Genomic DNA, 14690 nt, shown 5'->3' with positions numbered 1-14690 from the left:
ACCTGCCCACTCCTGCTATAGACTCCATTAAGGAGTTAGGGTTTTATTCCAAGGGCACTTAGGAGGTTTGAGTGACAGAGAGTACTGTGATATAATTCATGCTTTGAAGACACTATTCTGGCATCTGTGGATTGGTGATGGCAGGGCACAGAGGCAGAAAGACCAGTTAGGCTCTGAAACGGTCACAGAGTACCTGTGTGGAACAATGGGGATGTGGACAAGAGTGACAATAATGGAGTTAAAAGAAATGGAAAGGAGGCCAGTTTGAAATACATTGTGCAAGTAGAGCTGAAAACACACGTGCGTAAGTCACTGTAATACAAAACAGAGAGTATTCATATCAGGAAGAATAATAGATACAGTTACTCTTGGAAATCAGAGAGCGTGAGCTCCTGTGGAAGGAGCCTGGGCCTCTCTCACTTGGATAGGTTTTTGACAAGAGGAGATGGGAGAGAGATCAAGCTGTAAAGACAACTTGTTTCCTAAGAGTCTGCATGGTGATGGGGAAGGAACTTTGGTCTGAGACAGACTTTAACTCTCCAAACCTCCTCTCTTCATCTGTAAACTTCTATGAAACTCTAAGCTCCTTGAGACCACGGACCACATCACTTGCCTCTCGGTATCCCTGCACCCTTGCTGGCCCACAATCTGCCATGGATTCCGTGAGCACGTACCACCCTCCGCTATGCTGTGGCATGTGCCAGCTGTGTAGGTGCACAGTCTGTGTCCACCTGGAGCTCACATAGTGCTCCACAGGGATGGTATATGGTCTGAAAGACAGAACAGGGACTTCATGTTACCTTGGGATCAGAGAAGGCTTATACACAGGAGTGACATTACACCGACTGCTGAAGGAAACGGAAGGGATGATTCATGAAATCAAAGAACTTAGAAAGTCAGAAAAGAGGAAGAACCTTTCTGGCAAAATGAAGAGTCTATGTGAGAGGAAGAAGCCTGATATGTTTGAAGACCAGACAGTCAGGGAGAAGAGAGCAAGTGATGGGGCAGGGGCTGAAAGACGGAGAAGGCTCAGGTCCCCCAGGGCCTTGCCGGCCAGGGCAAAGGCAAGGGTGTGATTCCAGATGCAAGAGGAAGCTGTAGGTGAGTTTGGGTTTCACACAGACAGGCTCTGCCACTGGTTAAATTGGAAGGATGCTAAACAAGTGACTTGGTCCATCTCAGAGGACTATTGTAAGAAAGAAATGATGAAATTATCTGTAAAACAGGCTGGCAGATTTTCATTAAGTGTTAGTTTTTCTTTCCTTCCTTCCGGGGGAAATGTAGGGAGTCATGGGAAATAAGGCTCAGAAATGAGGTTAAATGCCTGGCGAAGAAGTCCTTATTTTGTAGTTCACAGGAAGCCAAATGTAACTATAGGGACTGTGCCCGACCTGTCAGCACCCACACAGAAGTCAGACCTGCTCCATCCGAGCTCCTATTCCGTGCTTGTATGACAGAGAGGGGGTTGGGTGTCCAGAGATCCACCTGGCATGGGTCCTGCCTTCACGGGTTTTAATCACTTAAAGTGATAAGGAGAAGCATGGAGTGGTGAAATGGGCACAGCCAGAGCGTGAAAGAACAGCCCACCAGCTAAGAGCACCTGCATCTGAAGGAAGACACTGAGTCTGCTGAGGATTGGAATGTGGTTGCTTTTGCCCCTGTAGCTGGTTATTTTAATTCCCTGGGGGCCCAGAAGGATTTAGAAAGCTGTGAACTGGCCACATATCTTGGACTCTGTGTGTATAAATCAGACAGCTGATACTGTGCTTCCCTTTGTGCCCTTTAGAAATGTCAAGTAGCTTCCCAGAGCTCATCCCTGCAGGCAAGAAAGGCACCTCTCTCCTGGGAATACAACAACACAAAAATCTCAGTATCTCAGGAAGCTGAGCAGGAGAAGGGCCCTTCCCCTGTGGAAGAGGTGCCTGTTCTGGGAGGAAGGCTGGAGGGGAGACAGCACTGCTCAGCTCTCTGTCACTTGGTTTTGAGTCTGTGCTATTGTTCAGCTCCAACCACTGCAGCCTTCGAACAGTAGTCAAAAACAAGTGAAAATCTCTCTGGACATCCTGTAACTCAAGGATATGGCAGTGTTCCAGGGAGAAAGGAAGAGTTTAAAGTCTGTCTGAATTAATGACCCATGTGCCTATTTTCAGTCCATAGTGTCTCAAAAGTACCCATACATAGAGCACAGAGAATCACGAAGTAAAATATAGTATTAATGTATAATAAAGCAGAATAAAGAATATAATAATAATGAAGCCCAGATAATCCAGTTTAGGAGTGGAGCTCTTTCACACCATCAGAAGTACTGAACTGCTATGTTTTGTCCTACCTGCTGTCAACATGCAGGTTTCTGCTGGGCAGGCCCTGACTCTGCCATCCTGGTTGCAGTTAAGGCCATGGATGCCCGTCCCGCAGGCTGTGTGCTGCGCCAGTTTCTGCCTAAGACATGTGCTGCCCCCTGACACTGTGCCCTGCTGGTCAGGATACATCCACCTTTAGAGTCTATCTGAGCAAGCACCTGGCATGCACTCAGTGGGATGATGGTAAATGTGTAACAACTGGCTCTCAGCAGGGGGTGGGGAGGCGTCTGTGCCTGCGTGTGTGTGTGTGTGTATACGTCCACCTAGGACTATTATACATTTTATTGATAGAGAGGATATATAGCACACAATTTTCAAATCATCATAATAAAATATATAATACTTTTTTTTTAAAGATTTTATTTATTTGACAGATAGAGATCACAAGTAGGCAGAGAGGCAGGCAGAGAGAGAGAGGAGGAGGCAGGTTCCCTGCTGAGCAGAGAGCCCGATGTGGGGCTCGATCCCAGGACACTGGGACCATGACCTGAGCCGAAGGCAGAGGCTTTAACCCACTGAGCCACCCAGGCGCCCCTATATAATACTTTTTTGTAAGTTTCTTATAGCCTGTTGATTCACCCAAAACGCTTTCATTTATTTTTATCAAACTCTCGAATCTGTAAGCCAGCCTGTAGCCGCAGTTAATGGGTGAATACAGTTGCCATTTAAGTGTTGGTGGAGGTTTTCATTTACTTTAAGGAAGTAAAACAAGGAGAAACAACAAAGGTTTATGGTGGAACTCCACTCATTCATCAGTGGCACAAGGCAACTTCTCTGTCCAGTCAAGTAACAATTTTTGAGTACTGGAAGAATATTTCCACAGGGTTTTTTTGTGCTATTCGCAATAGACAGCCAGAGAAACCTATAACCTGAATTACTGACATTTTCTTGATCACTTTCTTAAGTCAGGACCAGTGATCAGCACGTTCCTCCTGCTAAAGGCCAGAAAGGAAATATATTAGGCTTTGTGGGCCACATATGGTCTCTGTCACATATTCTTCCGTGTGTGTTCCACTGCCTTTTAGAAATGTAGAAACAAAAACCATCCTCTGTTCCTGAGCTGTACGAAACCAGACTTGGGCTGGATTTAGCTCATGGAACTGTAGTTTGCCAATACCTGATCTTCACAGTTCACAAAATAAATCAAGACCTGATTTCTGATTTTTATGGTGTAAGTATTCCAACTTAGCCAAATTCAAGCTACCAACATAATGTCACTGAAATGACTGGAAAGAGATGTGCACTGGTGCAGCATTATGTATTATTTCCACTATTTAGGTACCACAGATATCAGTAACCTTGAGAGCACAAATAATAGCAAAATGCAGTGAAACAGGGAGCAATGAGTTTTAAATATTTAGTCTTTGTCTTTAATATATTTAAGTTCATATAATTTAATTTCTCTTGATGGCTGTGCTTAAACACTAGCTTGCAAAATTCCTGAAATTTTAACAGTCCATTCTTGTAAGCTATCTGGGTCAACCCCGGCGCCCTGCTGCATTTATCCCATTCAGACATGGTTGAGGGCCAAGCCCTGACATGGTCTGTCTCCCTATCTGTGCCGCCTCTCAAAGCCACCCTATCAGGCCACCTCGTCTTCAGTGTGCCATGATGAGTGGATTTTGTACTCTGTACTTTGTGATAAATCCATGACCTTCCTACCTCTTAGTTTAATGTTCTAGGAAAACCAAGAGGTAAATCTACCAAGGAAAGATATCCTATAAATGTAAAGAGAAAAGTGATTTCTATATGAGCGGAGGCTTGGGGATTATTTCTGCTTCCATTAACCCTAACGGTGCCAACGATTCAGACTTTCTGAGCCCCAAACTGCGGAAATTACTGAAGGCAGTTTTGTTTGGAGGCACACAGGGTTAAGTGTCCAAAGTAAATGAGAGGTGAAGCTCCGTGAAAGGTGAAGGCCGGCTGCACCTCGGCCCCTGGAGAACTGGTATTCATTCAACAAACATTTCATGGTAGGCTTGGAAAGAGAGTTAAAAACTATTAGTAATAGTAAGAATCATACAAATGGGGGGCGCCTGGGTGGCTCAGTGCGTTAAAGCCTCTGCCTTCAGCTCAGGTCATGATCCCAGGGTCCTGGGATCGAGTCCCGGATCGGGCTCTCTGCTCAGCAGGGAGCCTGCTTCCTCCTCTCTCTGCCTGCTTCTCTGCCTGCTTGTGTTCTCTGTCTGTCAAATAAATAGATAGAATCTTAAAAAAAAAAAAAAGATACATTACTTAAAAAAAAAAAAGAATCAAACAAATGATGACACCTTTCATTTAGAAGGCCAAGGGGATTAAGAGAAGGAATAAATTTGTATAAGAGCCGTAATAGGAGGGAAATAAAAGTGCAACTAGATCAGACTGCGGTTACTTACAGTGCTTACATACTTTTCAAAGCACTGAATTTTAGACATCCCTGCTTCTGGTCAGTATCTGTGTGTCACTCGGCCGTGTAGCAGGTAAAATGATGACAGTACACACCATACACAGACAGGGACATGTTATTTTTGTGGCTACCAAATCTGACCATAAAATAAATGAATATAGCTTTCTGATTCCAACTTTGCTTTTAATCTTCTAGAAGTAGTGGGTGCAGGAAGGCTTTACTAGTGTCAAAAAAAAAAAAAAAAATTCTTTGCCCTTAATTTAAATCATTGTTTTTCTAGGGAAATTTAATTTGGGGAAAAAATGTTTTTCTAATTAACTGGAAGACTGTGTGCTATGCAAACAATAAAGATTCTTGTTTGGAAGTAATGCATGCCCCAACTCCTAGGACTGTCAAGGGAATTTAAAATAAAAAATGCAAGCAGCTCTGACCTCGTATTTTACCAGAGCTAAACAGAATTCCCAGATCCAGAGTTTTCACGTCAGTTCCCAATTTAAAACCCACAAGTGTTGAGTGGGTTCATGCTTCGGCAAGACACATTTTCTCATCTCTATAAAGGACTGTATTTGATCTCTTTCTGGGTTTCTCAGCACGTCCCTCACTCCCTCTTTCTTCCTCTTGTGCTATGGTTGGCCTCAAAGGTTAGAAACTACACAATTAGATGGATCAGGGAAGATTTCATAATGCTCTGGTGCTGGGCTGGGCAGTCTAGCCAAATTCCGTTCATTAGCTAAGGCGCCGGGGTGAGTGTGGCCAGTAAGAATGCCGTTTTGGTTCCATTGAAGTGCTGATAGGGAACAGGAAATAAACTTTTGTTTTTTTGGTTTCTGAGCAGCAGTACAGACAAGTGAAGAGTCTGGGATGCTGAGAATCTGGAGGCCAGGAATTAATCTCCATCTCAACCACTTACTGGGCAGCTCAAGCAACTTCTGTGTTCTTTCTGTCTTTTTTCTATTCTGACACTGTTTTCTTATTCTTTATGGACCAGCGTCAGATTTCTGTCTGAGACCTGAAGCACTCCAAAGTCAAGAATCAAGTAATCAATTCACTCACCAGTTACTGAGCCACCTGTGCTGTCCTACGTGCCCAGACAGGTGCTTCGTAAACTGCAATTAATCCATCACACTCCCTGATCGTAAAGAACTTAACAGAAGACAGAGGAGGCAGATCTCTTAGAAAATGAATACAAAACAATGAAGCAAGTGCAATGTGACAGAATGGGAAAACTGGCAAAGGAGCTTCCCTTGGAAGATCAAGGAAAGCTGTGGAAAGGAAGGGACTTTGAACCACTCCCATTTGAATGAAGGGGAAGAAAATTTTGGGGAAGAGGAGAGCATACCAAGAGAGAAAAAACAGCAAAACGTTGGGGCTGAAGTCAAGTGACATAAGGCTAAAGGTGGGGGGTTCGAGCAGGGCATGGGCAAGCAGCAAGAGTAGACCTCTTACAGTATGCTTCTCCTGACGTGTGCACAGGAGAAAGCAGCTCTGGGCTTTGAGGGAGAAGCTGGACAACAGTAGGTTTTCGATGTTTGTTATCAATTAAGTAGAAATTAATTAGACACTACAGCAATGTTGATCTCTCTTTTTTTAAGGATTTATTTATTTACAGAGAGAGAGCATGAGTGGGGAGGGGCAGAGGTAAAGGGAGAGAGAGAGAATCTTAAGCAGGCTCCACACTAAGCATGGAAGCCCAACACGAGGCTCCATCCCAAGACCCTGAGATCATGACCTGAATTGAATCAAGAGTCGGATGCTTAACCGACGGAGCCACCCAGGCGCCCCTGTAATGTTATCTCTTCATGCCTTTATTTTTGTGGGGTCTTTACTGCTCAAGAAACTGACCTGAAAGGTTAAGATTGAGTAATTGGCCAAAGCAGGGCATATTATTCACAGAGCTTATGCCATGAAGCTGGAAATGTACCGTCGCTGTAGACTTTGTCCTGCCTGTGCATCCTAACACTTCTAGTCATGAATTTTCTACTCTTGCACTGATTCTGTCACTTCTCTCCTCACATTGTAGACTTCAGGTGACAAGGCTGGAACTTCAGGAGCTCTTTTTCTTAAGCTTTCACCATGTGGTTTTTATAGCTGCTATCCAGTAAAAAGAGGTTTTCAGCTAGAATTCTCCTTCCCAAATGACTCTACTTGCTATAGCTTAGATAAAAATGAAGTATTTGTTAAAATAATAAAGCGTCATATTTAAAATATGCATAGTTATTTGATATAAATATAGTGAATCACAGCTTGAGCCAGAGCCAAATTTTAAGAAATACTAACACCTAGGTTTTGTCTGGTACCTTTCTTGCTAATATTCAACTGCTATGAGCCATTGCATGATTAAACCCTGCTTCGATTTCCCAGACCTAAGTAGAAACAGTTACCCTGATCTTTATCTTAAAATTGTAAGTCTTCTACAGTTTTAAACTGCATATACATGGCCCCAGTCCTTCAGGGATTTAGAGCAGGCTTATAAGTGATTTTCTCATGGCTTTAATAGTAAGTCTTTAAACTACCTACACATAACTTTCCAGAGAGACCATGCTAAGTTGCCTTCTTAGAATTCTCAGTGGGCTTTCAAAGTGATTCCTGCTCACTCTATTTCCCTCCCTTGTTTTTTAAATGACCACAAGCTCCTCTCTTCATGTCAAAAGGGTCCACCAACCCAACGAAGTACATTGAAGGAAAAGACTGTTGGTTGTCCCAGAACAGACTGTCCATTCCAATGTGGATTTTTTCCCTTCCATGTGAATCTTCTTTCAGGTTATGAGATCTAATTACACTTAAATGCTTAAAACTTTCCATTAACTTCCAAAGCAGACCGTATCTCCTTACAAAGCTGTTCTTTGTTTTGTTTTTCAAGAAACTAGGGTCCTCTTTTCCACCTGAAACATGTTTTGTAAAACACATTTCAATAGAACATGAACAGTGTTACTAAAAAGTAGTTTCTTTCAAATTTTAAATACTGTATATTCAAGAAACTTGTCATTAATCCTTTGGAGGTACTCTCACTAATCCCAAAATCTTTTTTTAGGTAGCCCCCCAAACCTGCAGCCTGGAATCAGAAACCCTTGACTCTCACTTTCCACTTGGAGCTCCTCCACGTCAGTCAATGATGCATGTCCCAGTGGTGACCAGGGATGTTTCTGTTTACAGAATTTTTCTGTATTCCTTGCTTCTAAATATCCTTGCAAATTTATTGCTGACTTTCATTTCGTTTTGTTGGTGAGGTCTTCAGTGATTTCCTTTTTTTTCTTTAGCTAGTTATATGCAACAGTAAGTCTAAGCTGACTTTTAGAGATCTGGCTTCTTCAGAGCTAGTAACTCATAAGCATAATAAAATATTTTGGAAAAAAATGCATACATATATATATAAATATAAATAAATAAAAATGCATACATATATAAATATAAATAAATATATATATATATAATGTGTATAATAAATGTTTTAGAATATACATTTGTAAGGAAGTATAGGCCTAATGTGAGATTTAACATATAATCTTAATAATTTGATTCTAACATTTTACAACATGTCTCAGAACTTCAAAGGGCAAGGGACTGGAGAAAGAGGATTCACAGGAAGAAAAATACCTTCTTGTTGGAAAAACCGGTCTACCCTGGGGGTGTGTGTGTGTCCATGCATATAATCAAATTGTATATATTTGATTTGTAAAATATTTAGGAAGCACATTCTATGCACCAGACACAAATCAATATACTAGAGGAGAGAGGGAAAGGTGTTTCTCCTATTCTCAGATTTGTCCCAGTCTAACCAGAGAAAGTGGTACATACAGTAAAGCATAATATGTGTGTAATAAATCTTGTTTTCATATGAATACAGGCCTTTGGGAGCATAGAAACAGGTGTATTTAATTATTCCTGAGGAATTTAGAGTTTACTTTGCTAGATTCCAACAGATTAGTAGAGTTTCACCAAGCAGTGGTTGGAAGATGAGCAAAAGACACAAAGACAGAAAAGTACCCAGAATAACCAGGTAACAGGGACTTACAGAGCAAAGACTTTGCTGTGAGACATGGTAGGATATGAGGATAGTAGAGAATGCCTTGTTAATTAAATGCCTTTCATTTCATTTTGGATTAATTTTTTAAAGATTATTTATTTATTTGAGACAGAGAATGAGCAGGTGGGAGGGCAGAGGGAGAGAGAGGTGCAGACTCCCTACTGAGCAAGGAGCCCAATGCAGGGCTCGCTCCCAGGACCCTGAGATCACAACGTGAGCCAAAGGCAGACGCCTAACCCACTCAACCACCCAGGGACCCTAACATTTCATTTTATTTTGAAAGCAGCTGAACAGTATGAAAAGACTTTAAGCAGAGAAATGAAATAATGAGATCTACATTTTTAAAATATAATTCATGCTGTGTTACATGGTTGTATATAAAGATAAGAAGATGAACAGAAAAATCAACTTAGGAGAGTTGATCAGTTAATCAATCAGGCCTACACCTCCTTGCAAAAAAAAAAAAAAAATTGCAGACTGATGCACATGATTATAAAGTCCTGCTCTAGAATAAGTTCAGTGTGAGGGGAAGAGGGAAACTTAATGGGAGACATTTTAAAGCAGAACCTCTGGGTTTAGTAATCAACTGATCATGCAGAACTGGAGAAAAAGAGGAAGCAAGGATGCTCTGAGATTTGGGGTTGGGTGAGTGGGTATATGGCAATGCCATGAGCTAAAACTGAGAAAACAAGAGGAGACACATATTTTGGCAAAGAGAAGTACTAGCGGGCACTCACATGAAGATCTCCAGGAGGAAGTTAGGCCTCAGAAGAGGCCTGAGAGAGCCTGAGAGAGACTGGACCTAGAATTACAGTTTTGAAAGCCACTGTTAGCGCATTAGAGTGAATAAGGTCACTGCCCAGAATAAGCATGTGAAGCAAGAAAAGAGCCAAAACCAAACCCCCAAGGAACATCACAGCAAAGGGAGAAGTAAAGGAGGAACCAGGGAGAGCCCAGAAAAAGGGGTCAGAGATAGGAAGAAAGGGTGCAACCAAAACTGAGGGGGAAGAAGGCTGCAAAACGTCAGGAAGGCCAGGGAGCAGGCTGTCCTAGGAAAAGGCTGTTGCAATCAGAGCACTAGGAACTTTAGGAAAACAATTTCTAGAGAACGAGGAAAATGAGTTAGATTCCTAAGAACATACGGAGAAGCCGAGGGTACACGGGCAGCAGCCCTGAAGCAAAGGAGCGTGTGACTCAAGAGAAACAGCAGGCTTTACGGATGGTTCGGCTTCATTTCAAAGTACTTCAGTGTCACAGAGAGTGTAACTTAAATCTTAGATCCTATAGCTTGTCATCATGAGGTTTAGAATGTGCAGGCCTTGTCTTCCATGTGCCTTAAGCTCCTGCTTCATTCAGAACTGCCTTAAACCTTGCCACAGGTAAACTGTCACTTAGGACACTGTATACTGATGAGGCACAATTTATCCTTCCTGACCACAGTTTTCTCAACCAGTAGAAAATGTTATAAAAGAACATGGCTTCACAGTAAAATGGGGGATAAGTATTTGGGTGTTAGGTTGAACTGTGAATGAACACTCACATCAGTGATGTCAGGTGTGGAGGGGGAACTGAAGAAGTTCAGCCACAAACCCCAAATCCTCAGGCTGAAGACAAGCCAATGAAAAAGCCTGGAAGACAAGACCAAGGAGAAGGAGAGCCTGGGGAGTAGTATGTGGGACACTACAAGAAGAGAATGCTTCCAGAAGAAGGTGTCCAGTAACACAGAAAGAAATGAAAGGAAGCTTCCTTATTTGGAACAAGAACGTCCCTGGGTCCTTGAAATAGCACTTTCAGTAGCATGGTGAAGCCCAAACCAGACTTGGGCAGCTAACAGAAAAGAATGTCCTAGTGTACCCTTCACTTTCCCCATGTAATTAGTAACTTATCTTCTATATACAATGAACTATTACATATAGTGTGTCTGAGCATGTGTGTGTCTACATTCATACGTACACAGATACATACATGTATGTATTATCTAGGGTATATTAATTACCGTTCAATGACTATTTTCCTCTCTAGTTTTAAAAAATAATTGTGATCTTAGAAACTGACTTGTTATCCCAAGGAAGACTGTGAGATGTGCCAATACAGGAAAAAGAGAGTAAACTTCCTGTTTTTTGAGAGACACTTTTGCTAGAGTTTCTGTGATGCTTCTTGATATATGAGTGAATTTCATGCTGTCTCTTTCTGTCTCTCCTTGCAGTGGAATGGAGCATGTCTAAAGACTTCTGTCCTTTGGCTGGAGAAACCATCATGGAAAACTTGCAGACCCTGAGATGCACGATCACAGGACTTAAAACGGTAAATGCCAGATCCTCCCATTAGGCTTCCCATTCCCCTGCCCCTGATGTTTGTGCTGGGATTTGGGTAGCAAATGCCTCCTCTAGAAGCAACTGCCAACACCCAGTTCTCTGGCAACAACTGCCACTCGTTAAGTGTGATATGTCTGGTATCCATAATCTGAACCCCACAAAGGAGTGAGCAGACAGCATGAACCACTTTGTAAGCTGCCATGTTCTAGAGATCAGAAAAAGACTGGCCTCATGCAAGCCTTGAAAGCTGCTGCTCTCTGGATCACAGTCTAATCTTTAGGGGGGGATCAAAGGCTCTGAGAGATCCAATTTTGACTCCCTGTCTGATGGTAAAAATAACAGCCTCCTCTAACTGATCTCACCCCCATAGGCTTGGTTGAGATCAGTCATCTATTGGAGTCATACAATTTCCTGAGAGAAATCCTTTCTCCTTGATTAAAAAAAAAATCTAAATCTGCTTTCACAGAAAGGAAACTATATATGGTGGCACTACATTTCTTAGTAACCTGAACCAATTTAAACTGTGAATGAAAAACTGGAACAAACTGTGCTTATTTGTTTAACCAATCTAAACTCAAACATTAATTATTTATAGAACTATAAACCATATGAGCACATGAAATGCAAAAAATAAAAACATCTAGCAAATCAGTTCATACTGGAACAAACCTTTATCTCCTCAAATAATTAAAATGCAGCAAAACAATCATCAAAATCATTTTTAATGAGAAGTTTTTAAAGTATGCTTAAGTCAAACCTGTATTTTTTTGCACCAGTTCAAATAGTGAATATCTTAGACCCTTCTCAGAGAGAGAGAATTTTGTTTTTGTTGCTCTTCTCCTAAAAGATTAGTCCTTTAAAATGGTTATCTGTAAAGTGTAAAGCTGAAACCCAGCATTAAAAAGCTGTACTAGGTTGCATCTCAGGTTTGAACCAACTTATTCTAATAGAATTCTTGGTGGTTGGGTCACCACCACAGAATCTTGACTTTTTAGTCCTAATCACATGTCTATACCAGGGGCCAAAACTGTGGATTACCAGAGCAAACAAACCCCTGAGTGGGTGGCCCCCAAGAGATGCTATCGGCAGAAGACTGATTCCCAACCCTATAGCTCGCATGATGGAAGAGGGCCAGAAGAGAACCCCAGGGAATTTCCTTTGCTTAAAAGAAAAAGTGATATTGTGATAAAAATGGAAAACTCTCGGCAGTGAGTTTCTCTAATATTTGAACTAATTTTTATAGGGATTAAGTTTTTCCATTTGGTCGTCCAATGAGAGCAATTCAGACACCATCCTAATCATATAAAAGCCTAGGAGGAGACTGACACTTCTGTAGAATCGCCATAACCTCGAAGTACCTAGAAACCTATCTTTAATGTTAAAAAAATAACTTTATAATATGGTAAGGCCAACATTATTAAAATTTCTAGCAAAAGCTCTACAAAGAAGTGGTTGTTTTTTTGTTTTTTGGTTTTGTTTTGTTTTTTACCTCAAACACTATTTTACAATTTTCACAAGCAATGAATGTTTTATCAAATGCTGGCTTCAAAAATGCCTCTTTGGGTTCACTGGGGGAGAAAATAACTTCTCAAAGCAAAAATACAAAATCATACAAAACATCTGAAAAGATTTTAAGTAAACAAACAAAAAAACTCCTAAATTTTTAGTGTCATAAAACATTAAAGAATGTTAGCCATTGTTTTAAAGATGGTTTTAAAATTGAAATGAAATCAAAGAATGAATTGGAAAGTTTTAATAGCTGAGTAAAGATATTCATTGCAGCATTATTTACTGTGGCACAAAATGTGGAAACAATCTTAATGTTCACCAGAGGGGGGACTGGTTAAATAACGGTATTTGCCCACAGTGAAGTACTATGCAGCCACTAAAAGAATGAACCAGATCTTTGATGTACTAATCTGAAAAGATGTTCAGTGTAACTTGTTAATTTTAAAAGCAAGTTGATCAGCTAATAAAAGTAATGGTGACTGCCTCTGGGGAGGGGAAAATAAGGAGAAAGAGGTAAGGAACTGCTGTTTTGGGTAAATCTGGCAGACCTGTGTGTGACTTTTAATAATTAGTGTATAATTTAGTGGGAGGAGGAAAGGTAATTATGAGATTCCAATTTTTGAAAAAAGAAAGCTCACAGAGACTGAGGGCACCCCAAAGATGTGTATGTATACATCTTTGTATATACACATAAATGTAATAGTCAGGAAAAGGTAGAAAGCTAAAGCATGGCTAGTGGATTTCCCAGTGGATCAATGAGTTATTAATCAGACACAAGAATCTGCTTCTGAAGCAAAAGTGATTCAGTACAATTCCTAATGCATACCTTCTCTCTATTTGATACTTTTCAGGGCCAACAGTATTTTGTTCAAGTCTCAGCTTATAACATGAAAGGATGGGGACCTGCTCAGACCACGGTACCGGCATGTGCCTCACCTTCTAGTAGGTGGTAGCTGTGAACTCACTCAAGCCTGGCCACAGGCTCCAACTACCCCTTCATCCATCCTCAGGGTACCATTGCCATTCCCTCTCCCCAATGCTTGGGACTGACAAGACTTCCACAGAGTAGCATCTGGGCCATGTAAAGAATGATTCCTCTGCAGAAATGCAACTCTGGAATTAAAAGAGAGGGAATCTGGAACCAGCAAGACCAAATTTGATACCCACGGTACCTTTTTAGTAGTTGTGTGGCCTTCAAAAGTTCCTTAAATTCTGAATCTGTAGAAGGAGTCCAATCCTTCCTTTCCCAAGGCTTTTGTGGGGATGTTGTGAGTGACATGGCAGGAGTGGCTGGCCCATTCTAGCTCTGCTCTCACCTCCTCACCCACAGCAAATTGATAGGAGAATGAGATATAGCAAATCTTACTTATCTGACATTCTGTCAGAAGAAAATGCTTTCTTACTAACAGGCACTCTTCCACACTCTGCTACAAATATAATATATAACATTGTAGTGGTGGCTGAGAACCCCAGCAAAAGCCTCTTCTAATTATTTGAAGATTAATAATTTATGTCTGGTATATTTAGTAGCCTCTATAACCAGAAAATTTAATCAACCAGAAGAAATGTCTCTAGATATACCGTATGATAGATTTTTCTGCATAGTGAGCCTATTGCTCTGAATTTGTTTTCATTTTTTAAAAACCTTCATGAATGTGATAGCTCAAAATGGTATCATATGCTTCTTGTAAGAGTGCAAACTGCTACATCCTTTGTGGGACACAACTTGCCATAATTAGAACCATCATTTATTTTAGCCCATAATTATACATCTAAGAATCTAACCTAAGGAAACAAACACAGCAAATAATTATGAACAAATATCCCCACTGTTGCACTGTATCAATACAGTGAGAAACCATGTATGCAAGGGAGAACAAATATCCAGTATTAACTCAGTGGCATTACAGAACAAAATGCAACCACTAAAAATGGTGTTTTAAAAAATGCATTGTATGGAAGAAATTCTTACTTTTTAGGTTTTATGTAAAAACATAATGCAAAAATTTTTTTCACATAGTTAAGCTGTGAGTTTGATGATTATTAGATAGGCCTGTCTGCACATAACTATCAACTTTGACAGTGGATATTTGGGT

At 40.9% G+C, this 14690-nt stretch overlaps 1 protein-coding gene across 1 annotated transcript in view; it reads left to right on the top strand.

The window, feature by feature from the left end:
- LOC111151466 (ankyrin repeat and fibronectin type III domain containing 1) overlaps window positions 1–14690 on the top strand; it is a 437740-nt gene that overhangs the window by 330386 nt on the left and 92664 nt on the right. The window contains exons 9-10 of the mRNA XM_022509473.1: window positions 10977–11074; window positions 13446–13536. Coding sequence (XP_022365181.1) covers window positions 10977–11074; window positions 13446–13536 — 189 coding nt within the window. The remainder of the gene's footprint in view (window positions 1–10976; window positions 11075–13445; window positions 13537–14690) is intronic.

Source organism: Enhydra lutris, unplaced genomic scaffold, assembly GCF_002288905.1.
Source record: "Enhydra lutris kenyoni isolate GAN:26980312 unplaced genomic scaffold, ASM228890v2 scaffoldscaffold26, whole genome shotgun sequence".
Classification (NCBI taxonomy): Eukaryota; Metazoa; Chordata; class Mammalia; order Carnivora; family Mustelidae; genus Enhydra; species Enhydra lutris.
Note: the sequence above shows the minus strand (reverse complement) of the source record. Positions and strands in the feature narration are given on the sequence as shown.